Raw genomic sequence first — 17,793 nt, forward strand, 5'->3', positions numbered from 1 at the left:
CTCATTTTAATACAAGACTCCTATAAAAGGATCTTAAATATGCAATTGATGGCTACATGCATGACATTGTGGTAAAAAACTGAGGCTAAAGCTACACGTCCCTGGCATCATCACCAGATGATGATCTATAGAGGAAGTAGAGATAAAGGATCAGCATCAGTCTTGTTATTAGAAGTATGATAAAGGACAAATAAAGATCAGACTCATATTTAATTCTGACATAACACTGTTGGCTGCTTAGCTTACATACTTGGACAAGCAAGAAAGAGGTTATATTTACTTTGTTGATTGTATTTTTAAACTGTATGTTTCCACTTTAAGTATATGAGAAAAGGTTTTAAGTTTGAGGAATAACCAATGTATTTGGTGAAATTAACTTTTTTAATGTAACCTGTATAACCGCAAGTAGATAAGAGGATTTTTTTTATGCTGCAGCTCTAATGAAAAAAAAAGTCTTCTTAAACTCTAAACCTAAAACCTCTTTTACCGAAAACTCCATTTTTTTCCCCCTGTCATTTCTGGGATGCTACATCATCACCACCCGCAGTCTTCTCCATCTCATCTCAAAGCCTATTTCATATCTGACGTGACTTACAGAGATAGACTTTTCACAATAACATTGTCTTGGGAGAATTAAGCCGTTAAGGGTGCTGTGTTTCATGCAGTAATCTCATATTCTTAAGAAGATATAAAGGGCTGGGAGAATAGCGTGGGTGGTGTGAGTGCTTGTAGAGATTGTTGAGGAATAGCTAAACTGTACAATTCAAAGAGGCCTTTACATGAGACTGGATAGCGCTATGAAGGGTGTTACAGGTCACAAACTAATCCAGCAATCCTGGGTAAAATAAAAAATAAAAGGAGAAAACAAATGAGTCAGGAGACAGGTCTACATCACAGGTTTTATGTCCTGTATGGTGAATATTAGCCGGCTCTGCTTAATATTAGTGGATGACATTACATATTACTCATTTTCAAAGTAATTTACTTTCTACTCAAAAGTAATCAGTTGGATTTGTCATTTCTCATCCACTGCACACACCAAACACCAAACTGACATCAACCCTCCATCAAACTACTGATAAGAACAAGTCAGCCCCAAAATTGTGGATGTAAAGGAGCGTTACTGGAATTAAATGTAATGTAATTACTGGATTTCAAATGACTCAATTTCAACTTTGACACGTTGGTTTGAACATACTAAGACTTTTGAGTGTTGCTTCTATAGTTAAACATAGATTTGCCCAGTTTAAAATCTTTGAAGTGAGAGGATGTCTGGGACCAGCCACTGTTTTGCATTAAGTTAACCCAAGTGGAGACAGATTTATTTGTGAAATTCTTTCTATAACAATGGGTCCTTGATTTAAGACAGCGGTAGACAAAGCAGTTTTCTAGTTTTCTTCTCATATCTAGCCAGCGACTGATTTTTCTGCTCAAAAATGAAGACTGTCACTAGCTGTAACTAGCTATCTAATTAAGCTAATGTAAACTGAATGAGCTGGTTCACTGTTACAGGATGACTTCTTGATGTTTCCAGCTGTTGCGCAAATCTTTTAAAAGCAGGCTTAAACATGCAGTTGATGGTGACATACATTATATCACTGATGTCATGTGACTGAGGCTAAAGCTGCCTATCCCAGGCAAAAAGCCAGCAGCCATGATCAATGTTAGCCTAGTATTATGAGGAAAAATGTAAAAATCTGACTGTTATATTCTTCCAACATAACCCTGTTTGGCTGTCTAGCTGCATGTTCATATTTTTAAATGGTATGTTTTCAATTTTAACATTAAAATTTGAAAGCTTTTAGGATGAAAACTGACCCATGTGTTCCGCAAACGTAACTCTATCTTGGATAATGAGTTTGGCTGGTTTTACTGGAGTGTAAACTTCCCCAAATCTAATGAAGAGAAGGACAGAGCCTCTAACAAGCTTACACTCTGACAGCATCCAGGACCGTCTTCCACACAGTGGGAAAATACAGCACAGTACAGTGGATATGCTAGTTGTGAATACAGCGGATGTGCTAGAGCTGTGTCAGTAATGCATTGCTGTTGAGGAAAATTCCATATACAACATAATCCCTGCTCTTCCTTTAAACATATGGCTCTTCCATGAATTGCGGGATATTTGTAGACGTATCTGGCTCTATGCACATGTAAGGTTGTCTATCTGTGTGCGTGTGTGTGTGTAAAATGTGCGGCAGTATGGGTCAGAATGGGTAATAGCCTCTTAAGCCTTGAGCTGGGCTAATGCATGGTTAGTAGGATGCTAATGGACGGCTGATTTACTGTGTTTAAAGCACATGCTGTGTTCACTTTGACTAGGATATTATGAATGGCTCACATTTCATTTTACTACCGTTTACAGCAGTTTTTACTTGTTACAGCAGTGAACACAGTCTTACTTAACAGCAGGGATGTAGCCAGTTCATGAGCTAAAGTCCCTCAACCCTCCACCCCCCAAAAGGTCTCTAATATCAGTTCAGTTATATTTGCAAGTTGTATTTAAATGGAGCAGTTCCAACAATTGCATGTAAACTCCACCTAAAATAAGTTTTTGAACTTCCTATAATTAGTATCAGATTACATAGTTATTTCCACAAAACTTTGTAAGAAATGATTAGGAAATTATGCCCCTGCTGTAAAATAAAGTGTTGCTACCTAAAGATAAATGCCATTTCAAGAAAATCAGGTGGAGAAATGCATAATCCTGATGGGGAAATACTAAGTCCAAACACACTGAAATCATCTTAAAAAAACATGCAAGTTTTGTAATTGTAGAGCGCTGCTGTGATATTCCCACTGGTTGACAATTTGATCCTCTTTGATTAGAAACAACAAGCAGCTGAGCTAACAGACTACGTGCCGATGACTGAAAACTTTGACAAACATGTCTTGATTTGACAGATAATCTGTTCTGATTTCTGTGTCTCTTTAGTCTTCTCTCCAAATTACAAATGCAGAATGCAGATGTGCAACAGTGAGCAACGGCCCTGCAATAAACCCTTCCTTCATGGAGGTTATAATGTTCAGTTTTTGTTGAACCTGTCTTACAGAAGCTGATTCAACTTAACAGTTATTGGTTATTGGAGACTGTGGCTTGTGGTGTTGTTTAAGTGTATAGGGTTACATACTTTCCACTCATTGATATAAACCAGGATTTAGCAACAGTTGAATCAAAATGTGATAACGTATACATAGTTTTCAGGGGCTTTTTTGCAGTATGCACAACTAAACCACATAATACACTTAAATAACAGGGGCCTTAAAGGGACACCTGTGTTATTACCTAATCTTACAGAGGGGCCCTTAGGTAAAATTTAGTTTTAAGGCATTTATTATGATTTTAGTGCAGTGGTTTCAAAACCTTTTAAGACCACATCACCCCTACATAAGATTTTTTTTTCATGGAACCTCTCCTGGCTGCTGAGCACCTGAAAAACTCACTAGCCACAAAGTGTGTTGCGTTACTATGACAACAAGCAATAGTAATTTAGTGTATATTGTGCTCCATTTTAGTTCTACCTCTAACGATTATTTTCATTAGCAATTAATCTATTGATTATTTTCTTGATTATTTGATTAGTTGTTTAGTCCATAAAATTTCAGAAAATGATGAAAAATGTTGTTCACAGTTTCCCAAAGCCCGAGATGATGTATTCAAATGTCTTGTGGTTTTGTCCAAAACTCAAAGATATTCAGTTCACTATTATACAAGATTACTATCACAGAAAGCAGACAATATTCACATTTAAGAAGCTGGAATCATTTTTTTTCTTAAAAAATGACTCAAAATAGTTGTCAATTAATTTAATATTTGACAACCAATAGAGCAATCCATTAATCATTGCAGCTTTAGTTCATTTTACAAAATAAATCTGTGCTTAATCAAGTTACTACAAACTAATTAGTAATTGCTAAATACTAACTGATACATAGACAATGCACCAAGCAATGGAAAAGCGGAGTGCGTTGGTCAAGAGGGGCCATCAGCTCAGTTTGGCCTGGGGCCCTCTGCTGGTTATATCCAGCCCTGCCTAGGAAGCAATTTTTGGAATTGAAGCTTCAGTGATACTTTAATTCAATTTGTCTGATAAAACATTATATGTTATTCGGAAATCCATGAATTTTTTAGGTGCCCCAAGTGCAAAAAACTTTGTTTTCTTATTCAAGTCAAGTTGATTTATTTATGAAGAGAAAACAACTTTGTTGTGATGTGGTTTACAGAGAAACGAAGGATATAAATATAGATAAAAGTAAGACATGGAAGAACAAGTACGTGTTGTGTTGCATGTGTGTGTGTGTGTGTGTGTGTGTGTTTGTGTGTGTGTGCGCGTGCACAGGATCTCAGACAGACAAACAGTGAACTGTGGGGGATACAGCAGTACTGACACAGAATGGATGTCTGATAAGGTACTTTCATTATGGGTTCCTCTGTAGCAGGAGCTGACAATGAAATCATTTCAGAGGACAAATTGCTTTTGTAAAGAACAAGAAAGGTTAATGTGAGTATTTGCAGGCTTTGCGACTGTAGAACGTGTTCCCTGCTGTGACACATCAATTGTGAAAGTGGCAAAACTCATATTTTTACAAGTAACCAATCTACTTAATGGCTATTGTTTTCTGAGTGAGGTGGGTCACTCCAAATTGATTTGACTTGACGAGCTGAAACACACGCTGACACGCACGATGAAACATTCATCGTGCGCTATCCCAAAACAAACAGTCTCATACCTCATCCCAGCTTGTGATTTCCACCACCAACTGCTCAGCTCTGCTCTCCCGATCATTCACCCACTCACCCTCCACTCTTCACCCACTGATAGTGAATCAACTTTCCAAAGTCCAGTCAAAACAGCAGTTACTCACATCTTCTCTTACTACTTGTTCCCCTATACAATCAGCTAAAGTGCTTTTTTGTAGCTCTTATAGGTGTCATTCCTATTGCTTTGTGGCAGTGGTGTATTGTGCTAGACGGGTATGTGAGTATACTGGGTATGGGGTATATGCCCTTAACTCTATGGGCTAATTTTAAAGTAATGACTTCCATTTTCACACATGAAAACAGAGGCAGCATTGGCTTGTTTTTTAAGAAATGCTGAAATCTCAACACATGTTGATGTAACAATGCACACTAAAATAACTAGGTTCAGATTTTACCCAGTTCAGGTCAATATAAGACCAACACAATGCTGGGCTAATGTTACCCAGAAAGCCACTCAAGACAAGGGTTTGTTTTGACCCAAATTTTAGTGTTATTTTTTATTTCAATGTTGGGTTATTTTCCCAAACTAAAACTTGCAACAATCTAGTCTAATCTTTTTAAATTTATATGTCATGGTTTATTGATTGTTAATAACTTGTGTATCTTTTGGATGTCATATGCACATGGTGTTGTACAAGAAACAATATATTTGTGACAGTTTGTAGCTAAAGCTTGTTGTGTTTAACTGCAAATACCAGATTGCTAAAGTTAACCCAATGTTGTGTTGGTACTATATTGAACCAACTGGGTAAGAATTTAACCTAGTGATTTTTAGTGTGTTCAGCTGGTGTGGCATGTTGGTGGAACATTGAATTTCCATTTCAAGCCGTGGTCACACTACAAAGTGACATTCACTTGTCCCCACAAAATAGGAGGGTCTACTGTTTTGTTTACTTCCTCCTGGCATTTTGATCACCATTTGGTTCAATAAAAAGTTATTGAGCAGGGAAAATAGAGCTCTCCAAGCTAATGAGCTTGCAAATAGTCAGTTAGCAAACTTGTTAGGTTAGCTTGGTTGCTAATGGGACAATAACTTTACAATTTAACCAAATGACCTATATGCACCATCAACTCCTGTCTCAAACCATTGCTCTGTTGTGGAACAGTTTTACTCCAATTGAGGAGTTAAAAAAGTGAATGGTGCAACACATCTAATAAACTACAAGAGTGAGAGAAACCAGCTGGACTACAGGGAGCCGAGAGCGAGTCAGGTCTGGGTCAAAACACCCCTGAGACTAAGACATGTCCGGCTCAAGTGCTGCAGACCCAACAGGATCAATACTTTGTTGGTTTGGGTCTTGTCGTGAGATTTGTTGACAATAAGACAAATATGAAATATTACCAGATTTAGACTTTAAACATTACTTTTCATTTAGCATGAGAGAGTATAGCGCTGGCTGCTTTCCATCCGTCATCATGCAGCAAGTATGTTCTTATCACTTAACATGTAAGTCTCTTGAAAACTCAGTGTTTTCTTTCAAGAAACATCTTGGATCCTGAGGCTGTCCTCTCTCACTCATTATCTCCGTCCTCTCTCTGTGTTTTTGTCCCTCTCTCCTTTCCCCACTTTTTGAACCCAGCCTGATTTATTAATATTAAAAAGGATGGTGGTTCCTCAGGCTTCCTCCCTCTATCTCCATCCTTCTGCCTCCTTCCTCTCTCTCTGTCTCTCTTTGTCTCTGGGTCCCTCAGTCTTTCTCCACTATTTGACCCTGTTAAGGTTAGATATGATCCATGTCTAGAAACACTTGGGTAGTCTTCTGTCTTGTGCCGTCTCCTATTTATGTGTTTGGCAGCCGTGGATCTTTCTGTAATCTGGTCCTTTTCCAGGCGTCTGCTAATGACAAAAAACCATTGGCTTTGGGACAGACATGCTCAGGACACAAACACACACACACCAGATCCAGTCACATTTAAATGCATGTACAATAAAGGCCCTTATACACTGTGCAATTTTCATTTGTTCAGTCATTTGACAATTAGGATATTCTGTAGCTCTGTGAGAGTAATGGATTAAAGGCAATATATTATTTCCAAATCACTGGGAATCTAATAGTTGTGAAAAGGTCAGAATTGACATTGAATATTTTGTTGCACATATGGGTTTCGATTGTATGACTTAATTAATCTGCACAAAGATGGTGACTGAAATGACTGTTATTCTGGCGGTCCAAAATACTTTCTAAAGGTGTATTCAGACAGATAACAAAGCAAATTTTGCCTTTGTGTCATTTTCATGAATTTGTCAAAGACTATCTGTGTTTATTTTCCCCAAACAGCCAAAACACGCAATTTTTTGTGCTCAATCTTAGAATCAATTTGCACAGCACGGGAAAATTACAATCTTTTTTCATTTGCTTTATATGCAATCCCACTGCCTCTAAAACTCACTTTGCGTTCTGTCTGAACGCACAGTAAAGGTTTCTGAGTGTCCGTTACTCAAGAGTCAGTGGACAAAAGCACTACAATTTCAGTATTTCCACCAGTTAGAGGAAAATTTAGAGGATCACCAAAGTCAGTTCAATAAGGAGAGATCAGTTGGAAGTGTACAAAAATATTTATTGAGGTTAGTGACATTTGGCGATAGGATTCCATCAATGTCAAGCATCTTCATAAAGCGTATAGGCCTTTATAAAGGTAAGACAGGATCCCCTAGATCCTAGGTGCTGTTGGTGGTTGAATGGAGTCAACTGGTAGTTAATAGAAACCTTTGAACGGGTCTCCCTGGACATTATGGAGGTCATGGTGGTGATGGGGAGGAGGTGGTTTGAGCAATAGAAGGTCAGAAAGACAGAATGGCAGAATTGATACTGAAAGAACAGCATCTAGAGACTGATTGGCTTGAGAAACACGGGCAGATATATCCTTGGTTAGGTATGGTGACATCGGAATTGTAAATGAAGGGATTTATGACAGCGTGGAAAAGTGGAAGTGACAGAGAAAAATAGAACAGGAGCAAATGGCAAACCCATAGTGAAATAAATGCAAAATGCGAGTGAAGAGATCTTCCTTCTTGAACTATTGCCAAAGCTTCATTAGGCTTCATCCTCTGGAGACCATGGCTATGCTCAATCACATTTCCTCTCACGCATACAAAATCACAAATACACAACAATCAACTCAACTTTTCTTGATTTTTTTTGCCTCCAATTGTGACACAGTCTCTGTCTTTCTGTCACACACATACCTTAACACACAAACACACGCACACACACACACAGCTGGGTGATATAATAGTGTGTGTGTGACATGCGGCTGTGTGCCGAGCAGAGGTCAGGATTGCACTCTGCAGGTCAGGCCTGCCACATCTGTCACTTCACTCCTCCGATGAATACTGCCAGAAAGAGAGGAATGAATGGATGGATGGAGCAAGAAAGAGTAAGCGAGAGAGAGAGAGATGGAGAAGGAGAGAAAGGAGAAAGGAAGGATGGGAGGACGTAGAGAAAAAAATGAGCAGACGGCTGCGGTTTTTAAACTAAATTTTATGGACCAAACGCTCACATCCATCAGCCGTTTAAACATTTCTCTCTTTTAACCTGAGTCTTAGCCGAGCACGCTGACTACTGGCGATTAGTTTTTTTGATCATAATGACAGCTGTCTTACACTCTGAATTGTCATTAAGCCTGTCTCTGACAAGCATTATGACAGTTTAGCTAGTGATGAGCCCTCTCTTCTGTGTGTGTGTTTGTGTGTGTGTGTGTCAAAATTACAGTGACTTTAAGGTCATCTAAGGCTCTATTTGTATACTTTTGAATGTCCATATTGTGTGTGTGCAGTGTCAAGTCATGCAGCCCACATCTGGCTGGCTTTAGGTCAGCTATCAGCCCAACATCCTTGTCCAACACCACAGGACAGAAGATCTCAGTAATCATGTCATCAGCTGATGGTAGAGATCCAGCCTGCAGCGTCTGATCCTAAACAGATCTGATGTTTCCAGCTCGTAGACTCACATATGATACAAAACATAACTCAAGTATCATAGAATTAGGACACACGCTGTGTTACACAAAGTCACATGGTGTATAGGCTACTACATGGTAATGTTTTTCCCCAGCGATATATTTTTAAAAGAATACTCCACCAATTTGACATCATACTCCTTTGAATAGTAAAAAAAAACTGATGCAGCAGAAGAAGAGATATCACCTTTTTGCATTCTTCTTCTTTATCAAACCTGGCGGCTACATTACTGACAATGCAATGTCACTCAATTCACACAGTTGTGAGACAGATGTGTTATGCTAGTAGCAGCCAATGTAGCAAAAACCTTCTAACTACACATCCCCCAAAATACTGTATATTCACCCCCAGTGTGAGGCATGGTATCAGGGACAAATAACATACAAATTAGGCATTTTAAAAAATATAAAATAATAGAATAAATCATGCAGTAAATTAAAAAAATCTTTAAAATAAATATAAATAAGGTAAAAAGTTTATCTGTCTTGCAGATGATTTTATTTTCATTGTTCTTCTTGATGTCAAATCCAAAAATACAAGACACAGAAATGTCACATAACAAAAGAAAATGTAGGCAACTGCAGAGGAACACATTTCTAACTCACCCACCACACTGTAAAATATATTAAGTTGGTTCAACTTAAAAGTTCCCCTGCTTCCTTAAAAATGTGAGTTAAAGGGAACACATCATGCAAAGTTATTCCAGTGGAGCCCCAGAATATAAATATAGACCTGGAAATTTGCATAATGTACAGTTGATAAAAATCCTTATTGAATTCATACTGACCCTTTATGCAGCCTCTCAGTTCAGCCTCTGTCTGAAACAGGCAGTTTTAGCTCCTGTCTCTTTAAGGTCCCTCTCCCGAGGAGCCTGCTTTGTTCTGATCAACCAGCTCTTGGAAGCTGCCCCTCAGCAGACATCCACCAGCTTCAGAGGCTTTGTCAACAAACCATGCAACAAACTATAGTAGTAGGATGTCACTACTTTTTCCTGTTCTTTACTCAAATGTCAACTTCTCAAATACATGTTCGATCTAGAATCTGATCCAGAATATGAGAATGGACAATGCGAACAACACATGGAAAAACCTTAGCAACAACTTTTGCAACCAATGCCACGCCATGAATGATGAGCCAACATCAGCTCGTTGGCAAGGTAGAAAAAAAATGTCACAAATGAAGCATTCAGGGCTTTTTATTTGCAGGGAGCATTTTTACATATGTTAACCTCAAGTTTTGGAACTTTGACCATGTTTAACATAGATATCCAACATCATTATAACAGTATATAAATAACAGAAAATCACAAAAAGCGTAATATGTCCCCTTTAACTGAACTTTAGAATTAGTTCAAATTCATCTCATGGGTTTTGAAAATGTAAAATCAACTGTTAAATTAACTCAACTAGAGATAACAAGTTCAATAAACTGAAGGTATTGAGCTGAATCTACAAATGTTCAGTCATATACTGACAAATGTTACAATCGGATTTCCATTTTCATTTTCTCAGTATAACAAATGACTTTTTCATTTATCACAAAGAACTGAAAGCTTTGGCTGCTGCATCTGGAGCCACTTTGTACCACAGTCCAAAGACAATATGTGAGGCTTCTCACTGACCATATTAAATTATAAATGTGCGGTTGTGTAAGCGAGACTGAATTCAATACTGACCTTCATCATTGTTGTCATTATTATTAAATGAAAAATGACTTATCTTCACATGTATTAAAGAAACTTTAAAAAAGAAGCACCTTTTGAAAGTTTGAACCCTCAAAGCATTTGTTGAGTAAGTCCAAGTCAGTAAGTTATAGCAGCATATTCATTCAAATCATCATTTCAAAAGACTTTAGATTAAAACTTACAATTAACATGTATATTTTTGTGTTAGATTAGTTCATTCCACTAAATTCCTGCATGATGTTTTGCATTGCGTCTTCATCACGTTACTACTTAAGGGCATTTTCACTGAAATAGAAGCTGTGAGCTTTTGGTGTGAAGGAAAGCTAGTCAAGCTGCCTTGGAGCTGGGAACCTGGGGGTACTAAGATAAATCTGGGGGGGTCACAAGATGATTGAAAGGATCAAGAAAAAAAACTCTTTTTTTTTTTCTTATTTTTCTCAATTTTTTTTGTGTTTTCCTTTGAAATACTGGACTCTTTCACCTCTATTGGCCTCTTAAAATCCTTCAAATGAGACAAATACATGAAGGAAAAATCTCTGCTCATAAGCCATGACCACAGTGAGGCCACAACTTGTGATGAGTTTCACAAGTAGACATCACTTCATTTCAAGGGGTCACAAGACAAAAAGGGTAGAAACCACTGCCATAGATAATAAGTAATGAAAGCTAGTGGGAGAACTTTTAGTCAGACTTTAATAAAGTCACTTTCTCTACCTTAGTTAGACTTGCAGATAATAACCTGGAGACTTTAATGAAAGCTCTTTCTTCAGTAAGATTTTAATGAAGCCATAATGTTAATTCAAATCTCCCTAAACTCCCCATTTTTCCTGTCCCATCATAATGAAGCTCACTTTCTCTCTGTTTTTATGGTTTGATCTTGTAGAACACCAGCACACATACACTAATTACTGCTGTTACTCTCTTTCTCCTCACGCTCATCCTCATCCCACCCACCACCAGTCCCATCCTTCTGGGGTCTGGTGAACTCAGCCTGGAACCTGTGCGCCATAGGGAAGAGGCAGTCGCCCATCGACATCGAGACCAGTCACATGATCTTTGACCCCTACCTGACTCCCCTGAGGCTCAACACAGGAGGACGCAGGGTAAGGACCGCCATCATTTAGACGCCCTCGAGGGCTGGATCCTCGCTGTTTTAGAGACGCTGACTGATGAGTTTCAGGCTGACGTCTTGAGACCCAACGTTACAAGCCGTGCAGCACTGTCCTTCTCTTGACAGGGCTGGGCTTTAATTCATCACAGAACAGGAACACATTCTCTAAATCAAGACACAAAGAAACCTCTGTCTGACAGAGACTATGAGCTTTTCATCCATATCCAAAGGCTTTAAAATTCCCAGCTGCATTTGACTGCATGAGGCTCAGGAGGCATTGCAATTTTAACCTTTTATGCAGCAATCCCAGTAAAATACAGCTTTTGCTGATGTTGTACATTGCATCCTGAATTAACTTTGGTATTTAGTGATGTATTCTGTTTTTTGATGATATGATGTCACACTGAAGTACTTTCAGCTCAAGGAGAGGGAAACTGGTTAGCCTGAAAAGTCTCAACTACAAGACCTAATCACAAATCTACTTTTATTGACATGTGTTAAATGTCAAAGATTGGTAATAACTAACAGTGTGCAAGCAACTGAGGGTGGTGTTTTCCCTCTTGTTAAAAATCCTAAATAAGTAATCATGAATTAATGATGATAAACAATTAAGATCATTTTTTGACACCTACATCCTCCATTTTTCACTTTTCCCTTTATAGCAGTTCACTTTCAAAATATTCATTATAATAATACTTCCTAGTGTTACCTGCAAAATTGCTTTTTTTGGTTTGGGTTTTAGCGCAAAGATGTTTTATTACTGTGTGTTGCCTTATTTAATGCCATTCTTTTATGGCAGATGTATTATGGGAAACCCTGCTTGATGAACTGTGAACATGTGCTCCGGTTTTCCCAGCATTTCTAGATTTCTCAGTTGGTTGTGTTCTGTATCATTTATTTTTTCTTTCAAGATTTAATTCCTCTTGCAGTTACCAGCTCCATTACAGGTAACTAATGGTGGATTTAGTGAGGTAACTTGAGATATTCTCTGAGCTGTTAAACAGATGGAAATTCCAGCTGTCTTGTTCAAAGATGTGCAGATGTACTTTAGTGGTTGGTCTCCCTTCTCAGCAGTTTCCCTAATGCCCAAATCTGCTATAGATTCTGATGGTCAAATTAAAGGGCCACTGCATTGATTTTACACATAAAGATCAGTTTACTTTCATTCAGCAAATAGAGCTGTCCAGATGTCATCACAAAATAAATATGGATCTTTATTCACATGTCAACAAGTGGTCATATATGGGGGGAGATTGTAATCACTCACTTGGTTCAAGTTGCAGTATGTGAAATGTAGGATCAAATGTAGGATGGGCCAATCATATGAATGAATGTGATAAAACTGCTGCTTTTCTGAAGAGCTGACACGCGTAGATGCTACGTTTGATTCCAGCTGTGGACATTTATTGCATGTAATACCCATCTACCCATGTTTGCTGTCTCTCTGCACTTCCAAACTATCAAATAAAGGCAAAAAAGCCACCAAAAAACAATCATAGAGGGGAAAACAAAAAAAAAAGAAATCAATGTGTGCAGGTATTATGAGGTATAGGCTAGTTTGTCCTTAACAGTCAGGATATCTCAGCCTCTTGGCAGCATCGATTTTGCCTTGGGGGGCATTTTGCTGGTATGGTTTAGGTCCACTTGTCCCGGAAGAGGGAAGAGGGACGCGAGGGAAGCGTCACTGCAAATCAATACAAAGTTGTTGTGAGTGATCACCTTTATCCTATGATGAAACATTTCTATTCTGATGGGAGTGGTCTCTTCCAGGATGACAATGCCCCCATCCATAAGGCACGAGGGGTCACTGAATGGTTCAATGCGTATGAAAATGATGTGAATCATATGCTATGGCCTTCACAGTCACCACATCTCAACATAGTTGAACACCTATGGGAGATTTTGATCTGATGTGTTAGACCTGCTTGAGTCCAAGATGGATTGAGTAATGTGAACTATACTTTCTTAATTTGTGGTCACATGATTACTTTTGTTTATGGTTACCTAGATAAAGGGGGTGACTTATTTTACCCACTGGCTTGATTTACCCCGTTCTCCCCTATGCAGTTTTGCTACTGCTAGCATCTGGTCAGGTGCTTAACTGTATTTTGTTGTACAGTGCGCGCTATGTACAATGACAATACAGTTGAATCTAATCTAATAGTGCTTTGGAGGTGCTGGCAGGTGGGTTTTTTATCTGTTTCATCTGTCCCCCTGCTTCTTGTCTCTATGCTAAGCTAAGCTTCATACTTAATGTAAAACATGAGAGTGGCATCCGTCTTCTCAACTAAGTCTTGCAAGACAACAATGCCATACATTACATTGACCATCTGCTACTGTAAATCTATGATCCACCTACAATATGCATGGAAGTTTTCTTTAGGCTGCATTCCTGCACCTTTCTGCTCCACCACTCCGGCAAAAGATTTCTAAACTGCAGGGCCCAAAGAGACACAGTGAACTGACTGTGAGTGCCAACTGATCAGGCTACCGGCCAGACTCTCGCTAATAACATGCCGTTTTTATCCAAACAGTCTCACATTACCATGTGTGCATACATTTGATGCTGGTTGCACCTGGTGGGAGTGATAATGCTAACTCTGCCAGGATTAACCCTCTGAGCTGTGCTCTGTTTTCTTTAGTTTTTGGCCTCTGTATGTTTATGAATGTGATCTATCATTATTACTGTTTTGTGTTGACCTAATATAAGTACATTGCTCGAATAATTTATCACAATCTATTCAATAAATCTGCATTTGTTTTTGTAATCTGCTTTTCTCCTCACCAACTCTGGACATCTGAGGGATTAGCAGTTTTTAGCAGTCTCATATATCACATGATTTCTTGGTTTTAAAAGCTTCAAATTGCCAATCGTTTTTGGTCTCAAGAGACATGTCCACATTGTCCAAATGTCCACAGACATGTACAATTTGAGAGAGAGTGAAGCCCGCACTGTTGATGATCTTGGAGAGAGAAATTAATCAGGGTTCTTTACAGGAAGCTGCACAACTGTAGTAAGAGTTAAATCCTCTGTTTGAGTCTTGTTTCATGATTAATGCTCTTGTGCATCTGCTGAGCGAGAGCACATAGCATGGCCATCTGTCCTGGTGAGTATGCGTGTGTGTGTGTGTGTCTGTGTGTGTGCGAGAGAGAGAGAGAGAGAGAGAGAGAGAGAGAGAGAGAGAGAGAGAATTTGGCAGTATGCTGAGAAGAGAGAGAGATAGAGAAAGAGATGGAGAGCATGCATATGGTGAGAAAATTATATCAAAGATCGAGGCCAAGTGCATGTGTTTGTGCAACTTGCTTGTGGGTGCATGTGGAGGTTATAGAGTCAAAAGCAAAATTGGACACCTTTGACTTTGTGTGTGTGTGTGTGTATGTATGTGTGTGTGTATGTATGTGTGTGTGTGTGTATGTGTGTGCGTGTGTGTGTAGTGCAGTGAGCACCTGTGTGTTATCCACTTATCCAGGCCAGCCTCTCGCACTCAAGCCTCTTGTAAGTGAGTTTCCTCAGAAGCTGTTGCGCAACAGATTGGCTGTTTTGGCTCCTGCTGTCAGCAACAGATTTCTTTGTTGCTTGGAAATTCACAGGCCGCATTTATACGTTCATACATTTTTACAGTAATCCTCACTGTTTTCACACATTCATATAGACACACACACAAATTAAGCACTACACAAATTCACACGCCTCTTACTCCAAACAGAATTAGTGATTTGGGGGTCTGGAGCAAAGCCCAGCATGGGGGGTCTGGAATTCCAGCTTCTGACCTTTACAATCCACCTTATCTTCAAGTTCACGCCGAGCAACATTTGCTTGTGAAGGCAGGAGTTTTGTTGTTGTAGACTGATACTCGCTGGTCGCTACTCGCTTTGGTTTTTGTGCCTCAATTTTGAGTGCACAATAAGACGTTTTTGCACATAAATTACATTTCGTAAAGAAACGATCATCCAATGAATTATTTAATATGAGCAAACAAAAAAATCTATTTTTCCCTCAATAATTCTATCTTTTTTTTTTTATTATTTTGACTATTATCTACATAAGCACACAATGATAACCTTTTTCACTCATTTGCCCTGTCTCAGTGTCCCTGCTCTGTGTGCTTTCAAAGGTTCTGTGGATTCAATAAGAAATTCAAAACTAGATTCAGATTTGATAAAATGCTTGAAACCAACTGTGTTTTTTTCTTCTTAGCTTTAATTATTCAGGGAAGTTTCACTGAGAGGGAGTGTCTCAAAGCTGCCCAGTACAACCACAGTCTGATCTGCTGCCACTGAACAGCTCTGCTGGAGCAGTTGGGGTTAAGGGTCTTGCTGAAGGGCACCTCAGCGGTGGTAATGAGGGAGGGGTAAACGCTGCATCTCACTTTCCCCACCCAGATTTATCCTGCCGGTCTGGGGATTGAATCGACAACCTTCCAGTCACAAGCTCGCTTCTCTAACCTTTAGGCCCTCACTGTCACCCCATTTTGCTTTTAAATGCTCTAAAATTTAAATGTTTTAAAAAACATGCATTCCTGTAAAACTACTATACTAACTGTAAGTCTAAAAATAATCAAATAGCAGTAAATTTGTTGAAGGATGCATATTTATTTGTTCATAAGACAAAGTTTACAGTAGAACTTTGGTCTTTTGATCTTGACTTTGGTCTTGACTTGACTTCATATCCACGACTTCAGACTTTCGTGACAACAACGATGGTGTAAATTTGGTCTCAATCTGTGTCAGACTATACGATATCACTTTGAGGCTGTAATTGTGTGATTAATGTGTGGTGAATTGTAGCGCTATGATGTAAATACAAAAAAAGTCTATGAGAGCAGAGACATCAGCTCCCCATCCGTCTTTGCAGCTCTTCCGCTTTGAAAATGCAGCAAAGTCACACAAACTTCTTCTATGTTTCATCTCCATTGGGTCGTCTGTAATGTGGGTCATAGCAACAGTTGTCCTACATTTCTTTCCTTTGGTCACCAAATCGGCCATCGATGGACATATCCTGCTGTGATCTAGGAGCATCGTTTTGGATTGACAACCGTGTTTCTCTCACAGTTGTCAACTTTGGTGTAAACTTGGTCTTACATACTTGTGACTTGCAAAACAATGGCTTCATCCCACCTCTTGATATGTCCGGTGATTATATCAGGTTTGAGAGCGTGTGTCAGCTGATCGGTGCACGGGGTTTATTCAATCAGCAAGCTGGTAACATCAAAAGGCAGCAGAGCAGATCACAATAGAATGGCTTCCTCAACGCACTTTAACACCTGTCCAATATCCATTTACTGTCATTTTGAACAAACAGATGAGATGGTTTCAACGGGGGATGTTCATTACTAGCCAATCAACAACAATATCAGCAACTGCAGTCTAAAAATATGTATCTTTGGTCCATGTCTGTTGTTTTTAAATGTGCTCTATAAATAAATTGACTTGACTCGATCTTGTGACCATGCTGCTCTGAAAAGGCCATCAACTTCATTTACATCTAATGTAGTGACAGAATGACCTTCACATTCCCAGCAGAGAGATGCTACAGAAAGGTGTGATAAGACCTCCAAATGTGACAAATGACTGTCTTCACACAGACTTTGAATCCTCTACAGCATGCTGACATTTTACCGATACATTTTGCAGCACACGTGCATGTGTGTGCATGTTGCGAAAGTGACAGTTCATTAGTCATATCCTATCTCATGGACCGATACATACAAAAACACACACACACACAACCACTCAGTAATTGATCCGTGACGGCAATCTCTCATTAACTAACCCAGAGACATTTTGGACTTCTTTATTAAATTTCATGTAATTTTGATGTCACATTGAATAATAATATCCTGGGAGTTCTGTTAAAGGAGCAGCCAAGTTTGATCTTCAAGGCCAACAGGCAAATTACACTCCTCTCTGTGTTTGTAATTAGTGATTGTGTTACATTTGCATCATCCATTTTCATCTGATTTGAACTTTGCCTTAAAGAGCTTGTGAGTATGCGCTCACGCTCCCATTTCCTGCACTACAAAACAAGATTTTTGCAGCATTTTACTGTTGTAGCTGCTTGAGGTGGAGCTAATTTGAACTACGGTTAGCTAGTTTAGTCCAACCTAGGGGTCGGGCCCCTCCGAAGGGTCACCAGATAAATCTGAGGGGTCATGAGATGATTAATGGGGGAAGAAAGAAGAAGTTCTGATACACAAGTCTGTTTTCAGTTCTTGGACTTTTTCTCTAGTCTTTGATTTTTGGTGAAATATTGGATCATTTGAACATTTGTTGAA

At 39.0% G+C, this 17,793-nt stretch overlaps 1 protein-coding gene across 1 annotated transcript in view; it reads left to right on the top strand.

Moving 5' to 3' along the window:
• Positions 1-17,793, top strand: part of LOC122966106 (carbonic anhydrase-related protein 10-like) — a 95,092-nt gene that overhangs the window by 45,591 nt on the left and 31,708 nt on the right. Inside the window, exon 3 of the mRNA XM_044330091.1 lies at positions 11,368-11,510. Coding sequence (XP_044186026.1) covers positions 11,368-11,510 — 143 coding nt within the window. The remainder of the gene's footprint in view (positions 1-11,367; positions 11,511-17,793) is intronic.

Source organism: Thunnus albacares, chromosome 17 (genome assembly GCF_914725855.1).
Source record: "Thunnus albacares chromosome 17, fThuAlb1.1, whole genome shotgun sequence".
In the NCBI taxonomy this organism is placed as follows: domain Eukaryota; kingdom Metazoa; phylum Chordata; class Actinopteri; order Scombriformes; family Scombridae; genus Thunnus; species Thunnus albacares.